At 40.5% G+C, this 27,761-nt stretch overlaps 1 protein-coding gene across 4 annotated transcripts in view; it reads left to right on the forward strand.

Annotated features, from left to right (window-relative positions):
- il1rapl1a (interleukin 1 receptor accessory protein-like 1a) overlaps positions 1–27,761 on the forward strand; it is a 160,009-nt gene that overhangs the window by 68,543 nt on the left and 63,705 nt on the right. For all 4 annotated transcript variants that reach the window (XM_034885376.1, XM_034885375.1, XM_034885378.1 and 1 more), the window contains exons 3-5: positions 7,504–7,789; positions 14,375–14,561; positions 15,951–16,104. In XM_034885376.1, the coding sequence (XP_034741267.1) occupies positions 7,504–7,789; positions 14,375–14,561; positions 15,951–16,104 (627 nt within the window). The remainder of the gene's footprint in view (positions 1–7,503; positions 7,790–14,374; positions 14,562–15,950; positions 16,105–27,761) is intronic.

Raw genomic sequence — 27,761 nt, forward strand, 5'->3', positions numbered from 1 at the left:
AGACATAAAAGATGGATGAGACAGAAGCTTATTTTCCTTATCAGGTTGTTTGATAAATCTTGCATCAAATGTCATTTCAGCTTTCAAAGACATTTCAGTCTGGAAAGACTAGTTTTCAGATATGCAAATTAGGTTTATTGTACAGCTCAATCAAATATACAAAGTCTTTGGTGATTAAACTCTTACTTATATAGGGGTAGAGAACCATCAGACCCCCACATGGAATCTAGACATTGGTGGTGGCAACGAAGGAGCCCGAAGACCCAACCAATTGAGTCTCCGGATCGGTCAGCTGGAGTAGACTGGAGGTGGAGGGTTGCACTCTTTGCCTGCAGCGATGCTGGATAGGGAGAAACAGATTTTTAAAAGCAGAGTTGTGACTCTGTGATTGGCTCTTGCCATTTGTGTATGATTCTGATTGGTTAAGGAGGAAGGTGAACGCCTCCACCAGCTGATTCCATTTAAGAAGTGAGCATTGATTACATTAGGACTTCTTGAAAGCATTTACGCTGAGCTATATTTGAATCAGGAGAGTCTAGTTGCATATATGTGACAGTTATATACAGCAAAAAAGTTAGAAAATACAAAACTTGTATTGAAAAATAAAAGAAAAAGCCATTGGTTTACAGAGACCACAGCGATGCTACCACTGCAGGTTAAGACTCAGGCTGTGGTCAACTGTGCTGATCATTTATTAACTTATCTCGAGGCTAAAGGAGTGAGATTGACAGAGTGAGAATGATGGACAGGTAACAAGCCTATTTTGAAAATCATGTTTGTTGTACATTTACTACTTTGTACATCAAACTGTTAAATATTATTGCAGTGCAGAGTACTTATACATGTATGCAGAACAGGAGAATCATGTGTAATTTACCAAAAGAATATGGGTGGTGTTTATATCTCATTCCATGGCTTACTACTGCAGTGAACCATAGATTCTGCACAATTACCTGTAGGGGTCAGACACAGTGCTTGCACTTGTTAAGCCAGAAACCATGGCGATAGTACATAACTGGCCTTTGCCAAAAATACATTTTTAAATTTCCATATTCGATCATGTTACTCATTTCTTTGTTTCTAGGGTAATTTCTTATACAAGATGGTTGTGATATAAATGTAAATTCCACAGTGTACTAAACAAACAGTGAATCAGTCATAATTGTTCTAAATACTGGTTAGAAAGCACTAAATAGCCAGTGGAGGAGGAAAAAGATAAATGCCAAGCTGGAGGGAATGAGTCGGCTGGATAGGGAGGTAGAGATGGAGTCATGTAAGCTGAGTGGGTGAGTAGGAGAATGAGACAGAAATTTATTAGGAGTCCTTATCCACATATAGATCATTGAATGTCTTCTTGGCAAGTGAGAACCCTGCCACCCACCCAACATCTGATAATTAAACTTCATTAGGAGAGCAGGTACTGATGAGGAAAGATACATCAACTACTGAGGGCGACATAAAAGCAAGTGAGAAATATGTAAGAAGGAAAGTGAGGCACAATCACACAGGGATAATCTGAAGGATAATAGGAGTTTGATTATTGGGGTGGGAGTAAAGCGTGAGTTGGCTTAGATGACACATAGCCTGCTCTGTGATCTTGGATATTTGTGGATTTGGTTGTTATGAGTGCATTTGTTTTTGTGTGTTTATGCATGAATGTGGGTCAATTTATTGTAGCTCAGGGGTCTATATTTATTGCCTTGGTTTAATGTCACAGGAAGATGGACAGGTGTGCCTCGATGCAGAATGTAATAAGGATTCTGTGACACACACACACACACACACACACACACCCTGTAGCTTGACATTACCCCCTTGTTATTTCCTCACACCAGCAGCACCTATTCCTAGGGCTGTAACGATACACCAGATCAAGGATTCTGTTTGTATCACGATTTTTGACCCACAATTTGATACAAAGCTGAAGGAGAGTTATACCCAGTAAATGTAATACAACTATTTTTTCCGCCACATGGCATCGTTTTGTCATTGATTACATCCCTCTTTGCAACACAACAGCAATCTTATTTATTGATGTTGGCTGATTTCAATGTCGATCGATCAAACACCAAAGATTCTTTTGTTATGATAATGTTTCCAAAAAAATGTTATTGGTTCATTAACCACCATTTGAATGAGACCGTAAGAATAATGGTAATGGTCAACAGTAATGGACAATACTGCTTCCAACCTAGAGGGGACCAAAGAGGAAAAGGGCTTTGCTACTCACTGTAAAGTTGTTGGTTGACGAGGAAGTAGCTAAGGTCTATAACACCACCTAATTCTTGGTGGGAAACATAAGATTACGACATTGTTCAACACGCTCAGTTATTTTCAGTATGATTGAGTGTGTCTAATGATAATTTAGCTTGCTAGCACAACCCTTTCTGCCTCACTCTTCCGGCGCTGCAAGGCTTCAGTCGGGATGAGGGCTGGCAACAGCACTAAGGACACATCCCATACAGTCAGCCCCCGGCCAGCTAGCCCCCAGCCCGGTCAGCACTTTACTCTGGTGCTAAGGACGCTAACGGCAGTTTACTAAACCGTCAAGAAACAGACCCAGACACCCGAGTCAAACAGCGGCCATTCACACCTCGGTCAGCTTTAGCCATCTTTACAGTAAGCTAAATTTACCAGACAAAATGGGGATAAGGCACCAAAAGGACTAATACTAATAGTAATTTAAAGATGTGGTAGCATTGATTCTGGAAGGTAAGGATAACTCTGGGAGTTAAAAGGGGTGTGTCGCAATTATGCCTTCTTACTTCGGAACACAGGGTCGTGGATCAGAGTGTTGCATTTTTGGATTCATATTGCATATGGTTACAGACCTACCTATGCCCTACACATCACGTGATGTTGCAGTGTTCAGGTCAGCAGCAGCCAAAGAGGAGCACAAGCTGGTGAAGGAGTGCTGCAGCTTATAGTGCTGCAATTTTCCTCTATCTGACAGCTATGTGGGAATGTGTCCATATGGAAACATCCTTTACCCTATGGGCTTGTCTGAGGAGTGGCTGAACAGAATAGCTTCTAAAGGTGTGATGTCCCTGTGGAGCAGTGAGGAACAAGGAGAGATCCTGTATTTGTGTCTGTAGATGTGTATGTGCTGTCAGCAGAGGGAGAGTGAGAGGTTAGGACTGCAGTATTCTTCCAGCAGGAAGCATTGATTTTCCTGCCCAGCGTGGGGATGTGGGAAATGTCAGCCTCTAATTGAGTTGATAAAACCGTTTTGAGTTTCAGAAATAAATATGGTTTCCCTTACAAAAGGCCACCGCATTAAACAACTCCCATTTGGAGGCCTGAATGGAATGAAAGACCTCCTTGTTTGTGTGTGTGTGTGTGTGTGTGTGGGTGCATACCCTTATGTATGTGGAGTTTGTTTCTCGGACAGTACGTGTCTGCAAATGTGCATGGTGAAAAGAAACTGACAGGCGCGCCTCCACTGAATAAAATGTTTTCTTTCATTGTGAATCAGGATACAAGCTCGTTAGACTAAACTGTTTTGTTGTGGTAGGGAGGGCAGAAATGGAGAGTGTGAGAGAGAGGCAGAGGTCATATCCATTAGAGGTGTAGAGGCTGAATAAAGAAAAGGCTGAATGAAGCCTCCGCTGTCCCTGCTGATTAGCGGATTGATATGCAGAGAGGGCAGAGGACTTACCTTCTGCCTTCAATGGAAACTCAGTCTAATGTCAAGGGAGGAATAGTTGTTTGTGGTTTAGTGCTTCTCGTATGATTATCTCCTATTTAATGCATAAATGTTCAAAGAAATTAGATGCACAAAATGAAAGTGAATCGTGCTTTTTGTATTTGACAAAATAATGGAAATTTGAGATTTTTACCCCTTTTTATTGAAATAATTTAACCATATTACTCAATTGCTAAAACACAGCTTTTCTTCTGTGCATAAATTATTAATAGTTTATCAGCAAGGTGCTTAACAGTTGTTTAATCATGTTTAAAGTTGTGAGGAGTGCATGTGAGCACATGTTAGAGTGCACGTGTGCCTGTTTGCATCTATAGGGGCCCTGCTCTTATCATTAGCAATGATAATTAGACAGGGTTTCACACCCGGCACGCACGCACACACACACACACACACACACACACTTTTTGCTTCTCTCACATTCATATGTAAGCACACACACATTGTAGCTTAGCCTTCTGGTAATTAACAGACATAATTAGGCAGACAACCATTCGTATAGGGAATGCACGCTCATGCAAACATGCACACACACACACACACACACACACACACACACACACACACACACACACACACACACTAAGACACACATTACTTCCCTGATAATTAAGAGTATTAATTACAACCATAGCTATCCCAGTGAGGCTCTGTATCACTCACAGACTGCCACACAGCAGGGATCTTATTACTTTATCTCACCACATCATCACCTCTCTCTCTCTCTCTCTCTCTCTCTCTCTCTCTCTCTCTCTCTCTCTCTCTCTCTCTCTCTCTCTCTCTCTCTCTCTCTCTCTCTCTCTCTCTCTCTCTCTCTCTCTCTCTCTCTCTCTCTCTCTCTCTCTGTGTGTGTCAATTTTCAATTTCATGTTTCTTTATTAGCATGACAAAAAAATATATCTGTGTTGCCAAAGCATAAGAAGAGACCAAAGAATAAGAACCATAAGAACAAACATACATATTAACAACAACCAGGACTAAATACATCTGAAATAATAATACAAGTAAATAAGATAATTGATGATTATGAAATTGTAATTGTAGATACTAAACAAATGATGTGCATGTCCGTCACAAGGCACTTTGAAACAATAAAAAAGAATAGAAAAATATCAATGATAAAATATAAAATTCTCTCTTTATTTTGCCTTGTATTGTGGCAGGAGAAGACATATTTAGCTGCTAGCCAAGCTAGCCTTTTATCTTCCCCTAATGAAAAAGAAATCTTTTTGTGCTCAGTGTAGGTAGTGAAGCCTGGTATATGTTTTTCAAATTTTTGGAAATATTTGGTTCTTAAGTCTTCATATTTAGGAGATGTACATAAGAAATGTAATTCTGTTTCAATATCCTGGTGGCAATGTGTACAGACACGTTCCTCTCTTGCTCTCCCCACTTTTAAATGTTGACCTCTTTCAATTTCCAGCTCATGCTCACTGACTCTGTATTTTGTTAAAATTTGTATTTCTTTTGGATTTTTTGTTTTGAGATATTCAGCCAATTGGATATCTCTGTTCAGGGATTGATAAAAAAGGAGCGGTTGTATTTTATTTTAATGTTGCCATTGTTCTTTATAGTTGTCTTTTTATTTAATTTCAAATATTTTGAATGAAGACTGAGGCTTGACTCTGAGGCTCAGTGTGTCTCTCTCCCCACCTGTGTGTCTAATACTGACTGTGTTTAGCTCTGTGTATCTCAAAGCTAGCTGGTCCAGGGGGTGGACATCTGAATATTGCTGGTTGCTCAGTAGAGTTTTGTATGCAATGGAATTTTTATTAGCTTGTTTCACTAAAATTGAATTTTTGGGATTTGAATTTTCAGAGGGAATATATAGAGTTCTTCTCTGCATGCAATGTTTTAAGAATCATTTTACAGAATTCCAGTTGTAATTTTTCAGTGGGAGCTTTATCCCAGTTTTTAAATTCTGGTTTCAAAATCTGGCCCCAAATTTTGCTAAGTAATTAAATTAACCCTTTTTCTCTAGGCTGGTGTTGCCCTGAGTGAAGTTGTAACACTGGCTATTTCCCTGAGATCTGGCTCTCCTCTGAAATACCATAAAACTGGTCTTTTTCAGATTAACTGTCACTGCCCATTTCTGACAGTACTGCTCTAGGACGGCCAGACTCTGTTGTAAACCCTCTTCTGTTGGGGACAACAGAACTAGATCATCAGCATAGAGTAGGAACTTGATGTTGGTATCACGAAGTGTGAGACCTGGGGCTGCAGATTGTTCCATCATCGCTGCTAGTTCATTGATGTAAATATTAAACATTGTTGTACTCAAACTGCATCCCTGTCTCACTCCACGCCATTGCTTAAAGAATTATTTTCTTTTGGAGCCAATTTTTACTGTAAATTAATTTTCCGTGTACAGTGATTTAATTTTGGTGTAGTTTTTGATAAGGGTGTGCAGAGTGTAACTGTCGTCTGACGAACAATATTTCGGTAAAATGCAAATTTGATTTTTACTTAGGACGTTGTGCTTGGTAAGGAAGGACAGTATTCTGGCATTAATAATACTGCAGAAAACCTTCCCCAGACTATTGTTCACACAAATGCCTCTGTAATTGTTAAGTTCCAATCTGTCACCCTTTTGTACAATAGGTCTTTCTCTCTCTTTCTCTCTCTCTGGTTACACATGCACAGACATCTACTCGCTTATATAGACCTGCTGGTTAAACAAGCAGTAAGTAATTAGTCAGAGAGCGATAGCTGGCCCTAGGTTAACCTGTGGTAGCTTGGGAATTTAGAGAGATCTGCTGGCTAGGACTTAAACAGACCATGTTGCCTGAGGTGCAGTGCCAGTGTCTTGATTTTTGTCAAATGTCTTTTCAGCTGCTACGCTCTCTGCCTCACTTTTTTCTGTTTTGCACTTTGTTATACTGCAGCAGCTGAAGTATACAATTCATTAATTAGGCTGGCAGGTACAGTTTCCATTGTAGTAGTGCACGTGATTTTATCCGTAAAATTAGCTACTCTACTTTCACTGTAATGCACACTAACCTAGGTGGGCATGTAGGCCAAACCCTCAATTCAGTCAGGATAGAGTATCTTTAGAGAATGCATTACAGCTGAACTAGCCTGTTAGCTCAGGACAAAAGCTGTGAGACAAAGAGCCTAAGGAGAAATATCCTTCCATAGAACCGTTGGAAGATAAAAGATTAAGTTTGCAAAGTAGCCTCTTTGAAATTGGAGCTGTGGTCCAGCCTTAGTATTTGGAGAAGCCTGACATAATATATGGAAACATTTTACACGTCATTCCCAAATTTCACAGTGCACATTGCGTGTTTCAATATTGCTGGATAGTGTCTGAGCCGTCTCTGCTGAGGCCAAGGTGGCACACATGCCCTGAATGTGTGAGTAGTGTCAAAATAGCAGGGGAGGTGAGTAGAGGAGGTATTGTGCAGTAAAAATTTAAATCCTCCAAAAGCAACAGACACTAATATCTATGCATTATAGACCATGAAATATGTATACTTGCATACTGTACCGTACACTTGTCTTATTACTGATAAAGCTAGTGAGTGTTTTCCAATAAATAGGAAGAAGATAATTGTGGGTGGTTTATGACCTGGTAATCCTCACTCATATGTTCTTGTAGAGTAGCGTGAAGATGCTTAATATTGCTACCATAATGCTCTGCTGTAAAAATAATATTTCCATGTGCTGTAATCACACTGCAACCAATTATTAATATGCTCATACAACATTTTTATTATTTCTTAATCATTATTTTACGCACACCTTATTAATCTGTTGTCAAATGTATCTTTCTCTCTCTGTTTCTTTCTGTGTCTCTTTAGTGGACGGCTGTACAGATTGGTCAGTGGACTACCTGAAGTACCGGGTGCTGCAGGGTGAGCCGGTGCGGCTGAAGTGTGCTCTGTTCTATGGTTACATCCGGGCTAACTACAGTCAGGCACAGAGTGTGGGCCTCAGCCTCATGTGGTACCGCAGCTCTGGCCTGGGCCACAGCGACTTTGAGGAGCCCATCTCTTTTGACGGCGTGCATATGAGCAAGGAGGAGGATGCTATCTGGTTCAGACCTGCAGACCTCCAGGACGTGGGCCTGTACTCCTGCGTGTTACGGTAGGATGGAGGGAAAAGAGATGATCCATTTAAATGTCAAGTTTAACAAGTTGTCTTAATTTTGCTTTGCTTTAGTTTCAAGTAGACTCAAAGTCATAGTTTAGCATTTTTGGGGAAATGTTCATTTGCTGGGTTGGTAAGATTTAGATACAAATATTGAAAGTGTGCTTTTTGGCTTTTGTTTCTGTTATATATCCTGTTGTGCATGTTATAGGTTTACAAAGTCCCGGACTTACCATCTCCAGCTGCAGCAATGTGCAGGACAACAGAAATAGTGTTTTTTTATTTATTTTTATTAAACCATCTAAACATATTCTGGTGCAACCTCTAAATACAATTATGAACCTGAAAATGAGCATAATATGAGCACTTCAATACCACTCACATGTCTCTGCATTAAGTACAAAGCTGGAACCTGAATGTATTGCTAAGCATTGCTTAGCTTAGAAACTGGAAGCAGGGAGAAACAGCAAGTCTGGCTATCTCCAAAATTCTAAAATATGCCTACCAACAACAGAAATGTGAAAAATACATAAAAAGACAAAAGACACACGTAGTGTTTTCATCTAATTCTCAGAAAAAAGCAAATAAGCTTATTTCCCAAAACATTGAACTATTCCTCTTAATCAGGAAAAAATAATCTGTAAAATAGAGAATGTTATTTCTGAATAAAAAATCGACCAAGAATGTTCTTCAAGTAATCATCTACATAATGATCATAATGTAATTAAGTGATTCCTCTTAATTGTTCCTGGAACATGTACTTGTTCACTTACATCAAATGCAATTGTCTGATCCCATTAGCTAACCTGTTTTACAGTGAATCCATGTTAAAAACCCACACATATAGTACACACTCTGTAGTGGGCAATTGCAGAGAAATTCTTCCTAAAATAAGATGCATAATTATGTGGCAGTAACTTATTAACCTTTACAGTGGAGAACATCCCTCAATAAACAGCCCATTGCAGCTCTTCATTTCAGAGAGTTTTTAATAAAACCAGTTAAAGGCATATTAAAGAACCAGAAAGGCTTGCAGGATGCACTGAGTGTGACTAAGGGGAGTGTGCAATGGTACCCCAGCCTATACTGCAATTCTTTGCTACACTCTGTAGGACTAATCTGGCACAAACAGTGTTGTCTCGTTGTAAATTAATGTGTTTTTGATAACAAAGTTTGGTTCCCATTCAAATGCTGTTTGACATTCAGAACATATATTTCAACTCTATAGAGCACTCCATTTGTAAAAAGTGCCCCGAGCTCTGTGTTTCTCAGTGTTCGTGTTGAGTTCGGGGGGGATTTCAGACTTCTCAGATACCCTAATCAGAACATTGTGTGAGATTTGCCTCTGAGCTGAAATCCATTGTCTTTTGCTTAGGAAGTTAGCTCTTGAGTCACACATTTTAGCACATATGACCTAAACATTCTTCTCTAAAACTTCCTCCGGCGAAGAGAAGAAAAATATGCCTAAGTCTATTCTTTGTTGTTCATACAGTACATGCAATAGAAGACCTTCATTTACCCAAACCTTAGACATCTGAATAACCCCTAATATCATAATAACCCTCATTGACCTTACTAGGACAAATATCACACAGCCATGCGACTATAGAGTTGAATCAAGGCCTCTCTGACATATTATTATCAAAAATTAAAAAATAAACACAGTAATAATAATAATATCTTTATTTATATACAGTATCACTTATGAAAATAAAGTCACAAAGTGCTTCACATAAAAACTGAATAAAAAACCACAATACCAAAATATAAGTTAAAATAGTAAAACCCATAAAACAGAATAAAAACTAGAATCAGGGGAAATCCGGGAAGGCAGTTTGATTAAAGTATGTTTTCGAGCTTAAATTGGAAAGAAGCCACTGACGCAGCCTGCCTTAGTAACCTTTGAAAAGGTAGGCTTTATTGCAGAACTGATTGATTTGGTATTCTTACAGTAATATGAACCTAATAAACCGGCAGCTCACTGTGTAATAATCCAAAACCTTATTAAGTTACTGGATAGTACAAATCTCATCATTAACACATGCAGTTAAAATCACATTACGTGCAACTGGTCCTGTATCGTATGTCAGAATGAGCATGCACAGTATGTGTCATATTTTACATAAATTATGTCAATGTAAATGAGTCCTGAGACCTAATTCAATGTCTTCAATGACCTCCGGCTCCCAATGTATGTTTCATTTTGTCATAGATGTTTGAATGATAGCTAAATGTAATTACAGTCATTAAATTGCAATTACAATATAATGAAACAAACCAGTAGAGTACATTAGTTATCACATAACAAATGTTACATTCAATATCACCAAGACTCAACTGCAAAACCAAATAAAATAACAAGTCTAACACAAGACAGCTTGCTGCCGCATTGGCATGCATTTTTAACAAACAGCCACATGCATAATGATCATCATGTGGTTATTTTAAAATGTGTATATGTGAAATAATTTGATCAATTAGAGGATAATGTCTGAAACATCAAAACATGTTATCTGAATCATTCCTGTCACATCTCACTCATAGACTGTATAGACGTCACCCATAACTTTTTGGGGAGCCAAAATGAAGCTCGAAGTAGGCGGCTCCTGGTTGGCTGTGCCTGACATCAGCTAATCCTAAAATGGGCAAAAAAGGGAGTGTTGATGGAGCTGAGGCGGGCTAAATGAAGCCGACAGTCTATGCTCTCCTCCAATGGCGGCACCCATGTGTCACTCAAAGCAGAAACCTTAATTATGCAGAACTTTAAGTCTGAATATAATTGAGCCATAACAAATTCATGAAGGAGGAACATAGCTTTAGAGACCATAATCAGTTTTTGTACCCGCCTGCAAACATGTTTTTATTCTGCTGTAGGGTTGGGCATTTTAACATGGGGGTCTTTGAGGATTTACTTCCTTTTGGAGCCAGCCTCAAGTGGCCACTCAATGAAATACAGTTTTTGGCCTTTCAGCTTTATTTTTCAGCACCGGAGGTTGCAGCTTGCTGTCACACTATAATCTTTACCTTAGAAAGGAATTGACCCTCCTTAACACAGTTGATCAATATCTTTATTGCAATAAGAAACATGTGGTTATCTATGGTTTTGGTCAGTATGAGATGCATAAAAAAGGCAAACCAGTTGTGGTAGTGATGGCAATGAGCTATTTAGAGGCGATGATGACCGCACACTATGCTGCAATGATTTTATTGTTTTATAATTCAATCTGATCTTGATGTAAGCACCCTCATATTAAAGCTGATAGTCGGTACTTTAAAGCCATTGTCAGGTTTTCATTTCTAACCCAGTATGCCGGAGTACAAAAGCCAACCCAACAAAAGATGTGTCACTGCCCTAATACCTTCTGACTGCACTGTATATATGGCAGGAGAGTTTCCAATAGTGTATAATGTATGTGTGGGGGTACTTACCTTTGTCCTTCTCTGTCTGGAAATGTAAGTCTAATCGCCTATTTTCATGTGAAGGTGACTTTATTTACATATCTATTTGTGCTTTCTTCTGCTATCCCTCTCTTTCACCCCTTTGCTCTTTCTCTGCCTCTCTTTACTCTGCATGTCATCTCATATAAGGCCGGTAACATCGATTCAGATCCATCAATCTGTCCCCCTCTCTTCCTCACTCTGCCTCTCACCCAGTCACAGTCCCTCTGTGTTTCACCGGATGAATTATGCTATAATAGTTCTAGTAATGTTCTGGCGAAGGTAAAACCATGTGTATTTCTTTTCCATGATACATTATCCAACATGTGAGATAATAATGTGGGGAGAATTACAGCTAACGTGAGCTGCAGACTAATATCCAAAGCAGCTAGATTCAAATATAATGTGACAGACGTGAAAGACACCACAGGACTGTGCATCGACCCCCAGCTGTCCATCAATCAAGCACCACCACTGACACCTTCCCACAATGCCAAAGGGTCCCTGCTGTGAATATTTAACATGTAGAGGTGTCTCCTATTGGCTCCCTGAGGACTTTAATGGCTCAGGTGCACCGACTATGAGAGGTTATTTCTGATCATCTTCCTGTTAAATCAACAAGCAGCGGGGGTTGACTTTGTAGCTGTGTCAATTTGCCTACACCTGCATGTGTCCATATGTGTGTTTTCACGGTCATATTGTTCTTTAGAACCGTATATTGTCTAAGTATACTCTGTACTTACTCTGTAAGCCTACAGCAACGCACCTTCCCACTCTACTCCTTCTAGACAGGAGGCATTGAGTCAATAGCACCAAGAGGGCATTGCTCTGTATATCTTACTGTTGCTTCCTACAACATTTTCTAGATGGCCTTTTAGTCATCTTCTATGTTGTAGAAGTATACAGTAGTTATTTTTCTCATTCCAAGTACCTGTTCTCCTTCTGCTCCTCTCATCGCCATCTCTACTTAGTCTTCAACAACTACATTTGTGCATGTGTGTGTGTGTCTCTAAATTTGTGTTTTATTGTCCCAGGGGTCAGAGGTGTTTATATGAGAGAGGTGACTCCCTTATTGCTTCCATAACCTGAGTGTATCATATGAAACCCTGTCATTTACAGTGAATGGGAGCATCTGGCAAGCTGTAAATGTAATGTAATGAAATGAAATGAAAGCCCATATGGCTCTATGCGCAGACTCCCGCTCGACCGACCGAGTGACTGACCGTGTCAGATCACAGCCAGGCCAGGCGGCAGAAGCTAGAAACACAGACAAAAATATGTGGACTTTTACCTGAGGCTCTTATGGTTTAGAACAGGCTGCCTACTTCAAATCAGGAAAAAAACATTAAGGTTACAGCTATTTTAGATTACAGTGTGCTTACAGTTTTGTAACAACAGCTTGGAGATGTCCCTTTCCTTATTTCAACATGACAATGCCTTAGTGCCCAGAGCCAAGGGAATGTGTCTGCCCTTCCCCACTCCTTTTCTGCTGCTGAAACTCTGATACATACTTTCATTACTGCTTTACCTCCAGAATTGACTACTGCAATAGCAATCTTCATGACTTATAGTCTAAATTCCAGTGGCTCCATCTGTAAAGGAGGACACGGAGGGTTACTGGTTCAAGTCCCTCTAAGGACCAAAGTACGGAGTGTGGATTGAGAGATGCCACTTCACCTCCTGGGCGTGCCCAGGTACTCTTGAGCAAGGCACTGAACCCCATCAACTCCTCAGTGTGCTGGTCCAGCACTGGCAGCCCACTCACTCTGTCTCCATTGATACATGAATAGATCCTGTTGTGTGTTTATTTCAGACCTGTGGGGTGAATACTAACAAAACAGAGTGGAAATTGTAATTTCCCCACTAGGGATCAATAAACAACATAAATTATTATAAACTCTAGTACACTTACCCACAGCTTCCGTTCCTCTGACTTCAACCCTTCATTCAGGACCAGACATCGGACCTGGTGTGTTCAAGATGGTGTGCTACCATGTGCCTGTACAGTGTTGTACTTATCAAGGCTCTTTATATTATCAAACTAGTCAGTTGAGTTTCTAGAAAAACACTATAAAAGTGAGGCTTTTAAGCCTCAATTTTAGTTATACAAACATACAAAAATACACACATACACAATTATATAAAAGGTAACAGATACACAATAAAATGCAATTGAAATAGAGACAGTATTTCCAAATTTGGGGGATTAGGCACTATGAGCAATGCAACAGTTATTGTGCATATCTGTCCTACAAACATAGCTATAATATGGCTAACATTTATTAAGGCTGTACAACTGAATTATAAAACTAAGTATAAATAATGCCCACCAATTTGGTGTGACAGGATAAATGGAACAAAGCGCCATAGCAGAAATGAGCAGTCATCCAACCTCTTCACATACTTTTGGTCATGTAGAGAGGCGGGTGCAGTGGGATGGCATTGTGTCAGTGGGATGGGGGTTGACAATGATGGATGGCTTTGACATGATGATTAGGACGACAATAACAACACGGTAGGAATGAGAGAGGGGGGACGTTCAGCAGGGGCTAACTCCTTGTGATGACCAAGCAGCTTTTTCCTTCATGTCGGGAGGCCCTCTCAGTGTTTGTCTCTTCTTTGATTAGCATTCCGAGGCCCTGGCTGACTCCCCCCATAAATCCAATAGCGTTCGTGAGTGTGAGTCATTGACTCGGTAAAGCTGAACATGTTGTTATTGCTAACCCCACAATAGGGGAGGGGAAGGGAGCCAGAGAAGGAATATTGAAGGACAAAAATAACTTAAAGTAGCTCTTCTGTTCAGTTGTTACCAAGTAACGTTTATATACATTTTTGAATGTGACCAGATGGCCTGTGTGGTCTATTGTAACAAATATGGCGGTTATATATATTAGTAGCCTAGCTTTTTGAATAAGAATTTTAAAATGTTGACAGGGCATAAAACCAATGATCTTTTAAAATTTATTAATCAAGACTCCATAGTCATATATATATCAAATTGTGTAGCCGTCAGTGCTCGGAAAATAAAAGGTTAAAATCTGAAATTTAAAATCTAAGTGACATATGATAAATATGTTCTCACTGAAATCCTAGTATCAGACAAGTAAAGGTTAAAATCTCCTTGTGTTGTTCTCTATCCCACAGGAACTCCACGTACTGCATGAAGGTGTCCATGTCTCTGACTGTGGCAGAGAATGACACAAACCTGTGCTACAACTCCAACATGAGACGAACTGAGAAGGCTGAGCTCAGCAAGAGCAAAGACATCCTGTGTGCTGACATAGATGACTATGTTGAACCTGGCAAAGAGCCGGACATCACCTGGTTTAAGGTGGGCTAGTTCTCAGACTGAGCATGTGTGTGATTCTCTGGTCATATTGTGCTTGACTGCTGTGTTACTTGTGTATTATTTGTATACTTGCCTCAAGGTTAATTTATCTGTGTGTGTGTGTGTGTGTGTGTGTGTGTGTGTGTGTGTCTTGAATACTGCTATATGTTATGTGTTAGGGATAGTAATAAGGAGGGCATATGTGTTTGTGATTTTGCATCCAAGAAAAATTCTCTATTGGTTGATGGTTGTTTTCTTCAAATCTCTTGGCTTTTTATGTTTACAAGCCTTGTTAGAAACGTGGTTCCATAAAACTTAAGCAGATCATGTATGGATGAAAATGGCCAAAATGAATTACATAAGAGAGTCATCTGAAGGGAAGGACTGAGTAGAGGGCAGCCACAGAAATGGCTTTCATAATGAACTTAAAACGTGTTTGAGGAGAAAATTGTGCGGTGTAACTTTCTGCCCTGCGGAATCATTGGGTGCCCTCCAAATGCTCCTAGCGCGTGATCTTTATTCAGCATGCACCTTCCAATCTCTCACCTGGGTTCTTGCTTTTCCCGGCTCAGGCACAGCCTACGGACAACAAAGTACAAGGGCTCTGGCCAGACTAATCACAGGCAGATCAGAAGTAGATTAGCTGGCCGTGCTCGACCTCTAGGTTTTTCTAAATTTCAATTACAGTCTGGGTAAAGACTGGGAGTGCTGGAACCCAGAGTTATTTGGACCACTGCAGAGCCACTGTGATTGAATTCAAATGTTGCCGGGAGCAATGGTGGAACAGAATCCGCCAAGCCATCGTTGTCCCTACCAGAGCCCAGAGGGGCTTCAGAGAGGACCAAGACACTTATTGTGCCTGCACACACATACATATATTCACACATGCTCACAGACGCAACACAATCACACTTATTTTCACCTGACCATCAGAGACAAGTGTAAATAACCATCCCTGTCCTCTGTGGGTCTACTGGAGTATTAAATGGAGAATATTTAGATCAGTGCAAAAAATCTTGATCAGTTAAGTAGGATAATGGCTAAGCCTTTTTCGTTTTCCTATAGGGAGTTTTTATGTCAGAGTGCCAAGCTATGAAACCCCACCACATTCATCCACTTTCCTAACGCTCAGTGACGGTTGATAGCTTTTTTGTCCAGCTCAGACCACTTGAAATCTTGTGTATCTAATTCATATTGAAGCAGAGGGTAGGTCTTAAATTTCATAATGTCAGGCTTGACCAGAATATTTCATTTCTGACCATATGAATTACACCGTACCTTCCCATCTGTCTACTGCCAGTCATTTTGTATTCTACTTCTCCGGTGATTTATCTATTGAAACCTTTGGGTAGAATTTGGAATTTGACCTGCATCCCCTTCTCTAACATACAGGAGTGTGGTCCAAAACAATGGCGTGCCAGTATCATCCAGAAGAGAGACATTCTGTCTATCCAGGAGGTAAAGGAAGATGACATTGGGAATTACACCTGTGAAGTCCAGTTTGGTGGCTTTGTGGTTAGGAGGACCACTGAACTCACAGTCACTGGTAAGTCTTTAGGAGAACCACCAAAACATTAAGATGGAAGTATGTTTTTCATCTGTGTAAGAGCTAGGGGTGTCTATTGTACAAACTCCACTGTTAATGTTGGGGAAATAGGGGTGGCCTCTAGCTCACCCAGTAAGAGCGTTCGCCCCATGTTGGCTAAGTCCTGCAGCGGCCATTCGCTGTGTGTCATCCCCCTTTCATGTCTATCCACTATCACTAAAATAAAAAAAATGTTGGGGACAGAGTAGCAGTTCTAAAAGTCACAGGAGCTTGAAGAAAAGAAATGGAATGATCAAATGCACACACAAACACACACACACACACAAACACACACACACCACTGAGAACTGCTGTGATGTCTTGCTGTTGTGTTAATTGCTGGGGGAGGTTGAATGCTGTGGTCTGGCCTCTATCCCTTCTTCTAACTCAGCACTTTCCAGACAACGAAGCGGTGTTGAAATATTTAAGGCTACAGGCTAAACTCCTTCACACTGAGAGCTAAAGAGCAAGAAGCAAGGTCAGGAGATTTACACTCTCTCTGTTTCTATCCATCTCTCTATCTCTCTCTCCGTCTTTCTCTCTCTCTCCCTATCTCTCTCTCTCTTTTTGTCTTTCTCTCTCTCCCTATCTCTCTTTCTCCCGCTCTCTCTCTCTCTGTCTTTCTCTCTCTTGTTGCCCCCATGCTTTCCACAAAGTATGCACAAATAATTCAATTTATTCACTCTTTTTAGTGTAAGTGTACTCCAGGGTGAAACGTGGGGACCGGGTGCTCAGAGCACTGACAGGTCAACCGCTCTGATTAGGGTTGATGAAAAGGTCAAATTCCGATATTTTTCCCCTCCTTTTCTTACACTCAAACTGGTCCCACCCATTGTATTTGAGTTCGTACACATTTGATGCTATTTATGATTGTGCCCAGTAGCATCACAACATACAAATGAAAGCCTTAAATCATGGTTGTGCTCAGTGACGCTGTAGCAAAGAAAAAGAGTTTTGCTTGACCTCCAATTTGTAGTAATTATATGGCTATCAACATTATATAAAAGGTTATAAAAGTCTACATTTTCAGAAACTCTGTTGCGTATGTGTGTTTAACTGTACTGTAGGAAAGCTGTGTGTGTCTGTGTGTGTGGGGGATGTTAGTTCACAAAGAAGTAGCGTTCACATTTGACTTGTATCTTGTGCAGTGTTTATTTCTGTGGCTGGGCATTGCTCTTGTGTGATATGAGGGCGATAGCAGTGGTAGATGCACACGTTTTTTGCTATTTAATAAAAAGGAAGATACATACCTCCTTAACATCAGCACTTTTGGCTATTGGATGAGGCTGAAACGTGTTCCTTGAGTTGTGGCTTCCAGATTGTCTGCTTTTATGATTGATGGGCCACCATTTTATCTCAAGTGAGGCTCAATAAATATATGATATGAGGAAGATACACTGGATTTCATTTTATCACCATTACTATCACAGTAAAGTACTCGTGTGTCCATGATTTCCTGTAAAGTATCTAATTTAGAAATTCCTTAGGACCTGCATGGGCAATATTATACTATATTTAGTGTGAGGTGCCACCAGCAGGATTTCCAGTAGGTCCTTAGTCAGTTTTGGATCCAGTTTAAAGGGTTGATTTGTTCAAAAACAAACAACAAATCTTTCTTCCTATCCATGTAGTTTTCTATTTGCCCCTGTTTTGAGCTATATGCTGAAGGGACATCTAACATATTAGAGTAACAATATCATTGTATTTAATATGTACATTTGTGTACTACACAGTTTTGTGTACTCCACAGTTTTTTTGTCTGGCGAATGTTGGCTACATGCTTTATGTACTTTGGCTTTATCCTTGTATGTTAGTTGCCTGTAAGCAAGACCTCAAAGTTCTATAATGACAGTGGTTGTAAAAACTTTATTGGGTTATACTGTAAATGTACACAGCTTACATTAACGATAGATAGAGGAGGAGGAAGGAGAGAGTGAAAAGCAAAGAGGCAGAAAGAAAGAGAAACACTGGTAAAGTGAAAGACATTTTATTTCCATGTATGATCCCTGCATGTTGCCTGTATGCAATGTTAGCTATGAAAATCCAATAAACCTGGCTGAACAATTGGTCTATATCCATAACGTTCCATTATCGGGATTGCTCCAGTGCCACCGGAAATACCGCCGGGTGTCCCTCTTTTTGGCCGGATGTCCATTACCTTTCACGATTTTTATGTTGGAATTTTAAAGTCTGTTCAATTCATACTCCTCAGATCTCTGCAGGGTAAATCCAGGCAACTAGCTAGACTATCTGTCCAATCTGACTTGTCTGTTGCATGGATAAAGTGACTTTTGAACGTACGCTTTTTACCAAAAGAAGTTCCTTCCCAAGTATATTTTGCAGTGGAACTGTGGCTCTGTCTGGCGCTTGACGCTGCCCATTACAACAAAGATTGTTGTACAGAAATGCCAAAAAACCAGACCACGTTTTTCTCCCATCTCAGAATTCTGAATTGGCCAAACAATCCATGTCTTGGCCAGCAATGCAAGACTACTAAACAATGGAAGCCAGAACAATAAAAATATAAATCTGGCAACAGCGAGCTTTAGGGTTCAATTAACCCTGTGAACAAGAGTGAGTCAGGGAGAGCAAAAAAGAAAGAAATTATAATTGTATTTGATTAAACTCAAACTTTTTTCTAAAATCAAACTTTTTTCGATTGATATATGTCCTCACTGTTCTTATTAAATCTACCATAGTTTCATGTACAGTATGTCTTTGCGCAATGTTTGCATCCACACATATTCAGCATGTGTTTGCACACCCGTATAGTGCCTCATAGAAACACACCCACACACTGTCTGAAGTACTTTGATGCATATTTCCCATAATGAAAAGTCAATAAGGCATCAACATAGAGGAAGTTATTTTATTTGACACCCAGGGTGTAATGCTCTGCAACAGTTTGATGTGCCAATTGTTTCACTTAATGCAGTATATTAAATAATTCACATGGAGCACATTTCCATAATGAAGACAATGCTCAATGTTCCCTTGTGAGTGTTACTGACCCCGAATTCCATTTGTATGAGAAAAACATGTTACCAGCAGAAAACCCTCAATGGCTATGTAGAAAAAAGTTTGACAAGCATCACAATAGGTGCCTGTCTCAGTCACCAATTCGGTTTAATCACCACTACAACAAGTACTTCTTCTGTAGATGCAGCATTTTACCTTATTACCATACAAGTGTGGTACGTCCTCTTTAAGGCTGTAGTAACCAGGAAGAATTGGATTAGCACACTCTGACCAACTGGCTCATATCCTTTAATAAACCTACACCATCATCCCCTCAAGTGGGCGTGAGATTATCCACATTTTATCACATCCTGTTAAAACCGAAATTGCCTAGACAGCCAACATAAAATGCCAAACTGTGTTTGAGCTCTAAGCGCTAATGTTATAGTTTATTTGAAAGGCCAAGAGGATGAAGGAGGTCATTAAGTTTAACTGATCTTAAATATAACACCATAGACACTGGCCTTTGCTTTGACCCTGCCTCACTGCAAATTGTGCGTGTGCATGTGTCTACTGTTGTGACCCAGCTGCACTATACAACGGCCTCCATTACAAGCAGTAGAGGAGCTGCTATCTGAACTGAGGTCAGTCTTGTAATAGAGGTTAACAATGGGCATAAACATAGGCTCACCCAGTTGAGACTGATCCAGGAGACCCTTTAATCAAGCCCTGATGCTGCTCAGGTTAATAGAAATGTAAAAAACAGTGACCCCTTGCCTCATTTTATGCTCTCTCCACTTTATGTTAGGGTGAATTTAAATGTTCTTTTCTCATTCTGAGCTTGTGGACATGTCTCAGGGACAGCCTGTGGAGCGTTGGAGTGTGATTTGAGAATAAAAACGCCGTTATCAACAGATGGAACAATTTTGTTTTCACTCTCTCCCCTCCATAGACCTCCTTTAATCTCAACCTCCCATCTGTAAAGAGAGTGCATTTTTGTGTAGTCTTATAATTGATTCATAGCTGCAACAGGTTTGCTTTCTCCCCAGTTCCTGTGAGGAATACCGAGCATGGTCAGATCAGTCTACTTCTGTGTTTACCCCTTACTATTATCAGAGACACAAGAAGCAACGCCTCTGCTAAAACAACCCAGCTACGATGAATTGATACATGCATACAGTATGGGCCACTCCATGTATGACTGCTTGTGTGTTGTCTTCTTAAGGTTACATATGCATACCCACTGGTGCGAAATGTCTGTTTTTAATAGTTCATCTGAATCGTTTCTATTCAGTTTTTTTATGGTTCTCCTATGCCTCATTCCAGCACTGTGATGGTAATGCTACAATAGTATAACACCAGATAAAAGCCCCGTTCAGCTGATGCATGCAGCTCCCTTTGCGTTCTGTAGGAAGCAAAATATTATACAGAGAGCAGAAAAGGATAAAGAGAACAAGGGAGTGAAAGTGACTGATAACGGCAAAGCAGAGAGAGGAGAAGAGATAGAAAGAAAGAAAACGATAAGAGCGGTTTCTGCTCCTATATCTTATCTGTATCCATGCTAGTGTTTCCCAGCAGAAACAGTGTGTCCAGGACTATAAACAGACTATTATCCTAGTGTTTATCACAGTACACATTACCGTTTGCCTCTGTCAGACTTACTGTAATGGAGTCGTTTGGTTTGATGGATGCCTCGGGCGTGGGATTCTATCTCTTGCTCCCATTATACCTCTGTCTGCATCCCCTCACTGTGGAAATGTCTGTCTGCACATTCAGCATGGCCTGCGAGCACGGTGATTGAGGTTATGACCAATGTAAATGTACCATTTGGCACAGTGAATTGGAGGTGCAGAGGGCATGAGGAAATCAAGGGGAGGAGTGGAATCATCTACCTTACATTACATTTTAAAGCATATCCACGTTGAGAGGGAAGATGTTTGGCAAAAGCGCTTAATGTACTATGAATAAATATATATATATACATATATATATATATATATGTGGAAATAAAATATGTGACTGGTGCAACTGTTTTGTTAGTTTGCATGTAGTGTCCCTGCTCACTGTATATGAATGTACTGTGGGTGGATTTCATATCTTGTCCGTATGTGTGTGTGTGGGGGGGGGGGTCAATGAGGAGCTGAGGTGTGGGGAGGTGATCCAGGACATTGTCTCATTGCAGTAAAAGGTTTCTTGCAGTTCCTATAGGGTCACCTTCAGAAGCATGAACACTTCACAACCTTATAAAATGTTACTGCCTGTGTGTCCGGTTGTGAGCAGGACGGGGTGCGTGTCTCTTTCATGAAATATTTATTTATTTATTAAGGCGATAGCTTGAATTTTTCCCAGCCAGCTGGGCATAATCTCACTGCAGCGGATGGAGGCAGAGGCAGTCAGTAGAGACACAAGACAAAGATGAGTGTGGCCTCCACACATCCCCCGTCTGTTTGCCTTCCCCATCTATCAGGCTAAAGGTGAATAGATGGATGGAGAGGCAGCGTTTAGCGCTGATATTATCCTAGAGAGCGGTTAGAAGAGGAACGAGTGGGGCAAGATAAGAGGTGTGGGGTGACAAAATAAGATCGGTTTGCTCTCGACTGAAACCTTCTCCATCTCTCAGTCGATGTGCTTGAGTCTTGAATGAATACATTGTACCTGAGTGCCTGCATGTCGTGGCCACGCTCAGCCTAGGCTACATGTCCTTGGGGAGAAGATGATAAAATCACACCTGAGATAAGTGTTACTCCAGCAGTTGACTCCACCTACACACATGTATGCACCTGTGTACACACACGTACATCAATCACACCCATGAGGGGCTTGTGCACACACTGCAAAAGCACTTTCTACGTGTGAAATGTGTAGTATAACCTACTGTCTGTCATACTATTGCAACACAAAGCCAGGTATGAATGTTATTAACTAGATGTTTAAGTCCACAAACTTTTGATGCCTTTACTGAGCAGCTGAGTTACTCGTGAACTGACAGTATTACCAGTGCAGGGTGGAGCTTGAGCAGAATGGCTCATTAGTTTAAGGTCAACTATCACTCTTGTCACTAATCTCTCTCTTCCTCTCTGTCTGTCTTCCTCACCCTTAACCTCTCCCCTTCCCTCCCCCCTTCTCTCAAGTGTTCTCTAACTCATTTCATCACTAGTCACCAGCTGTCCTAGATTCTAAGCAGGCCAGGGATCACATTGTTTTAATTCAATTAAAATTGACATCAATCTGCGTGTAACGAATAAAATTTACATTCCCCACAATTAATCTTGCCTGACCTGCCCCACTCCACCCATGCATACACCCCCTCAGTCTCCGGTTAGTATCACTATTTAAGCGTGGAGGGCTGGTACAAGTCACAATTCACACTGTCTTTTGAAGCCTTTTGAAGTGTAGGTAGATAATTAAACAGTGTTTTCCAATGGGAAAAACAATACCTGTATTTACATTTACCAGTGAATTTTAGTGACCTTTGAAGAATTTCTTATAATATACAGTTGGGATGAGATATTTAGCGACTAAATACGTTTTTGACATTACCTATCAGATCAATCAATACGCCCAACTTCACCTCATTCATTTTACCATCTCCTGATGTCATGAGAACTTTAGCTTTATAGGCTGATTTACAATCTACAGTAAACGCCCTGTAGTTAAACAGAAGCTTTTGAAGTTCTAGTGTTGGTTTCAAAGGCTGTCCCTTACTACTACTGACCAATTCAAAAACCTAAAAATGATCATTGTTCAAGGCCCCAGACTGAGATCATTTTTTTAAGCCAAGGGGGTAACGTGCGTGGGTACGTGACTAACGTTATCTACACACGCGTCTCACAGCGTCACACTCATTTCCCGACTGCATGTGATGTTGCACAGTGAGTGGTAATCCTCAGGCGAAGATTGTCCATATTTCTTGCTAAAGACTGTATATTGGGGAGGGAAAATGCTGGGTAGTAATAGCCGATAAGGAGTTTGCCTTAGCCTAGTCCATAGCCTTGATGTTCCACTTCCAGGATTGCTCCGGTGCCGCAGGAAATTCAGCCAGATGCACATATTTTCTGTTTTCTTCCGCTTTCTTGTGTTGGAATGTTTGACCTTTTATTGACTGCTCTTCAGCTCTCTGCATGATAAATTGAGACAGTTAGCTAGATTATCTGTCCAATCTTTTTTTCTTGAATGGCTATTTTGCAGCAGTTCCTTGTGGAGCTCAGCGTCACTAATAACGATTATGATTGGTTAAATAAATGACATCAAACCAGAGCACCTTTTCCTCCCATCTCTGAATGCTATGTAAAGTAGCAAGGCCTTTCTTCAGCGAGCTTTGAAGGAGGGTCTGGTAAAGACTAACCTTAGCCTAACGTTAGCCCTCCTCTCTTTGTTCATGGTCTTAACCGTGCTTGCCTGAACTTACGGCAGAACGTAGAAGGCTGCTAAATGTAGAACAATTTACCTCGTAAGTACTGATAGCCTTTGTGGGAGTGTCGTGAGCTCATTGTCTCTGGCTCCCTCATCGCTCAATATTTCCCACACTGGGTGTCAGATAGTTAGGTTTTCCATGGAAGTGTAAGCGCATAGATATGATTGTTATTTCAGTGTATTTCAGGCAGAGGAGCAAGAGAGACCCTATGGGACTGAGGCAATTATATTGTTTTAATTGAGAATAATTTATAAAAAATAAAAAAAAGTTAGTTAGAGTGCTCCTAGTAAAGAAAGTTAGTCTGGAGCCCTGTTGTTGCAGATGTGAAAGTCTATTCACACATTGGTACTAAAACGTAACCTTTTAATATCTGTATAACATTTAAAGTAAGGAGGAAATAAATAGATGTGTTTGCCAGATTCCACAATTAACAGGGATACAATCTTCTGCAAATTCACAGAATTCATTCAAAGGCTATAGCACTTTGAAATACTTTTGTTTTACAACTGGCTTTTGCTGCTTAAAATTTACAGTATTGAATGTTACTAGTCTCTTTTTTTTTAGTCACTCGGACAAACATGTTCATGAGTGCTGCCCTTATAAGCCTGTTAAAACACTGCAGGTGTACATCCAGAGGGGTGAATAGAAATATAAAGCATTGTTTTCATGTATTCTCCTCCTGGTGTAAATCACCTGTGTAAGTGCAGCATTTTGCTTCCAGTCCTCTGTCTCCGGAGAAGACACATCTAGTGTGTGTGTGTGTGTGTGTGTGTGTGTGTGTGTGTGTGTGTGTGTGTGTGTGTTTCTCTCTCTCCCTCTTTATATGCAACACATTTCTTCAACAAGCATGTTGGAGCAGCTGCTGTAAAGCTGTACATTTGCTTCTGTTTTGGGTCCATTTCTTGAGACAAAATCCTTAAGAACTGCACATGTTTTGCAATGTATTTACTTAACAGAAACATTAGCGCTGCTCCTATAGTTTCAATTAATCACAACAGTGGCTTGTATTGCACTAATTTCCTCCTTATGTGGTTTAATTTGAACGACTAGCACTGATGTTTAGAAGTTGAGGTTGCTGCTTACAGGATAACCCCTCTTACCTAACATTAGGGGTTTTCCCCCTCATTCTCTGCATCTTTTCCTTCCTTTTATGTGTTTGCTAGCAAAGAAGTTACAATACTTGTTGACCATGTTGACACTGATCATGTTTTGGCCTTTGTTCCTCTGATCTCTGATGCAATCCCTGTGTTCCTTGCTGTGCTGGCAGTCCACTGGTAATTGGCCCCTTACATCCTGACTCACTTCTCCTTGCAGACATTGGCTGCTCTTTTTCTCTCCTCCAACATGCAGCAACCACCTAACTTTGGGTCTGTAGTTGCTGCCTCAACAGAATAAAGTTTGCTCTGTTATAATCAGAACATCTGCACTATGTTTCTCATGACAGGATATGAAAAGGCTGAAGGTCAATTAGGGGGACCTAAATAACCCTCTCATTATAAAGTGTCCTTAAGAAAAGAGCGCTCCAGAAAACTCTCTCCGTCCAATTAAAAGATAAGAAGGTGACCATTAACAACCACAGGGGACAGTGACAGAACATAGAGATTGTTACACATTTGATCTCGGCCACAGAGCAACAATGGACACAGCAAGCCCTGAAGAGTCCAAATTAATGAAGGGTTACAATAAGAGTGTGTGAGCAGTGTAAGAGTGTGTGACCGTCTGCATGCATTTTAGCATACACAGAGTATGTGGAGATGTCTGGATATGTTTGTGATTTTTTTTTTCTTTCTGTTAACACTCTATAAACTACAGTAAATTAAGCATGCAACTATACATAAGGGTTCAATTGTGATAAAGGACATCCACCATCTTACTCTCAATCTGTGTGTGTCTGTTTCTCTGTATGCCCTCACCTCCATAGCTCTTATCCCCCCTGGAGTTATGGTTCTTCATAAGGTTGATGCAACCCTCGCCCCTTGTCACTCAATACTCTAAATCATACATATAATGTGCAGTGAAAGCCTCCCTGCCTTGAAGTGGAGACAAATATAAATCTGTAAGACAGTGTAGAAGAGCCCTCCCCACTAACATTAACGTGTCCCTATGTGTGTGTGTATAAGCACTACTGTGCTGTAAATGTGTATTTGTGTATTTGTGTTATTCAGCCCACTCTCTTGAGTATACAGTGTTCATGTCGTTCTATAGCATAGTTATTTTGTACCCAACAGCGATGCCTTAGAGAATGTCGGTTATGTCAAAACAAGGGCTTTTTTTCAGTTCCTCCCAGTAAGTCCGTGACTAAACGCCTTAACTGTCATTACCATTTTGTGTTGCCACCACTTTCTCTGGTACACAATGGAAATTATGTCTTTACAGCAGAATTGCTGCTTCTCTTGCTCGTTCTTTCTCTCCTCATCTGGCATCCATGCACAGTTAGAAAGGCTGTCCAGGAAGTCAGTGTCAGCATCTCAAGTTTGTCTGTCTGTCTGACTGCCTGATTGTGTTTGGGAGTGTGTGTGTGTGCGTGTGTGAGTGTGTGTGTGTGAATACATTCTTTTGTATTCACACACGCACCTCTGCTTGTGCCTATGCTCACATATAGGTGTGTGTGAGTGTGTGTTTGTTTTAGGGCTCTTAGGTCTTTATATCTGCTGTGTGTGCAAACCTGTGTGTGCACTGTGTATACACATCCATCCATGCATGCCTGGCCAGTTGTGATAATTGCGAATTAATGACACTGTTTCTGTTCCACCTGTTCCTCCATAAAGCTAATTGTCACTTTGGACACGGAGGTTTGTCCTTAGCCAAAGAAAAACTAGTTTCTCTAAAGCAGAAGTTGCACCAAAAAATGTATGAGCTGATGTTAATAGGTGCCAGCAGCACTTATATAGCAGTTGTCTTTGCTATAGCAATGACTACAAGACGAGTGGCCGATGGTGTGGGCGAGATCATGTTGATGAGTGCTGCAACATTCAACTTACTGAAATTACACTCACTTTTCTGCCGAGCTACTGAGATGCTCAACAATAGGAAATGTCTCTCGTGACTCAGTTGTCTCCATGACCACCTCTGCTCCTTGCTGTGTCTAACTCAATATACAATACCTGCTAAACTTAATCATAGCTGTATGAAACACAGAAAAAGGAAAATTGTAAATTGCTGGAGAAGGTTGAGTCAGCCTGTGTAACTGACTGTGGGTTTGCTGCAGACTGATGTGTTTCAGGAGTGCCATGCTGATTTTTCTCCTCTTGTATACCCTCACCTATTTCTCCTCTCCTTTCCTCTCTGGTCTTTTTCATTCTATTCTCCTCCACCTGTCTCCCCTCCTCTCTTCTTACTTCTTTTGTTGTCGCTCAAAAAGATAAAAAGGAGAGACAGGTAATTACCGTGGGCGAGGGCTCTGTTCTCTCATTTTCTTTATATTCTCTCCCACAAACCCCTTACCTTTCTCTCTCTCACCATATTGCTCTCTCTCCAGTTGTATCTGTAGTTATTTTTAAATCCCCTTTAATAACCCATTTTAGAGAGAATAGAGAAACTACCATGCATTGTAGTTTCTCAAACATGTCTACGCATTACTGTATAAGAATTTGATCTTGCTTTTATACATACTTGTGTGGCCTTGAATCCCAATGTGGCGCAGTGTGAGGGTTGGGTCCATTCCTGCAGTTGTTGTTTAGCAGTGCACTGAAGCAGGCTTTATGCTGATTAACTGCGTCACATCTGATGGATTCCCAGCGACCTTTCCAACCCTCAATACAGCTCTGGGAGCCTTTCAGGGAAAAAAGGATTCCCTTTTTAATTAGTCAAGAATAGGAAATCTATTAGTGAAGGCAGAGAATGCTGAGTTCAGTTGGTGTTGAACTAACTACAGTCATCTTCACTGCCATTACTGTCTTCACAAGTAAACAACTGATAATCTGTACCTCTTACCTATCAAAAGACAAAAACTTAGGTAACCAATGAGTTTACTGGAATAAAAGCACAACTGAGTGAAAATTAAATTAAGTTGAAAGAGGGGTCGGTACATACTGTATATTACAGAAGTCTATGGTCCTACAATAGTATTGGCGTGATATAACTTCAGCCATTAATTTCACAGCAGACATTTTGACTTGTTGTAGCAAGAAAAGTACAGGTGTTACTAATAATAGTAATGATGGGTCCATAAAATGTGTGTGTGTGTGTGTGTGTGTGTGTGTGTGTGTGTGTGTGTGCGTGTGTGCGTGTGTGTGTGTGTGTGTGT

The sequence above is a fragment of the Etheostoma cragini genome, chromosome 11 (assembly GCF_013103735.1).
Source record: "Etheostoma cragini isolate CJK2018 chromosome 11, CSU_Ecrag_1.0, whole genome shotgun sequence".
NCBI lineage: Eukaryota > Metazoa > Chordata > Actinopteri > Perciformes > Percidae > Etheostoma > Etheostoma cragini.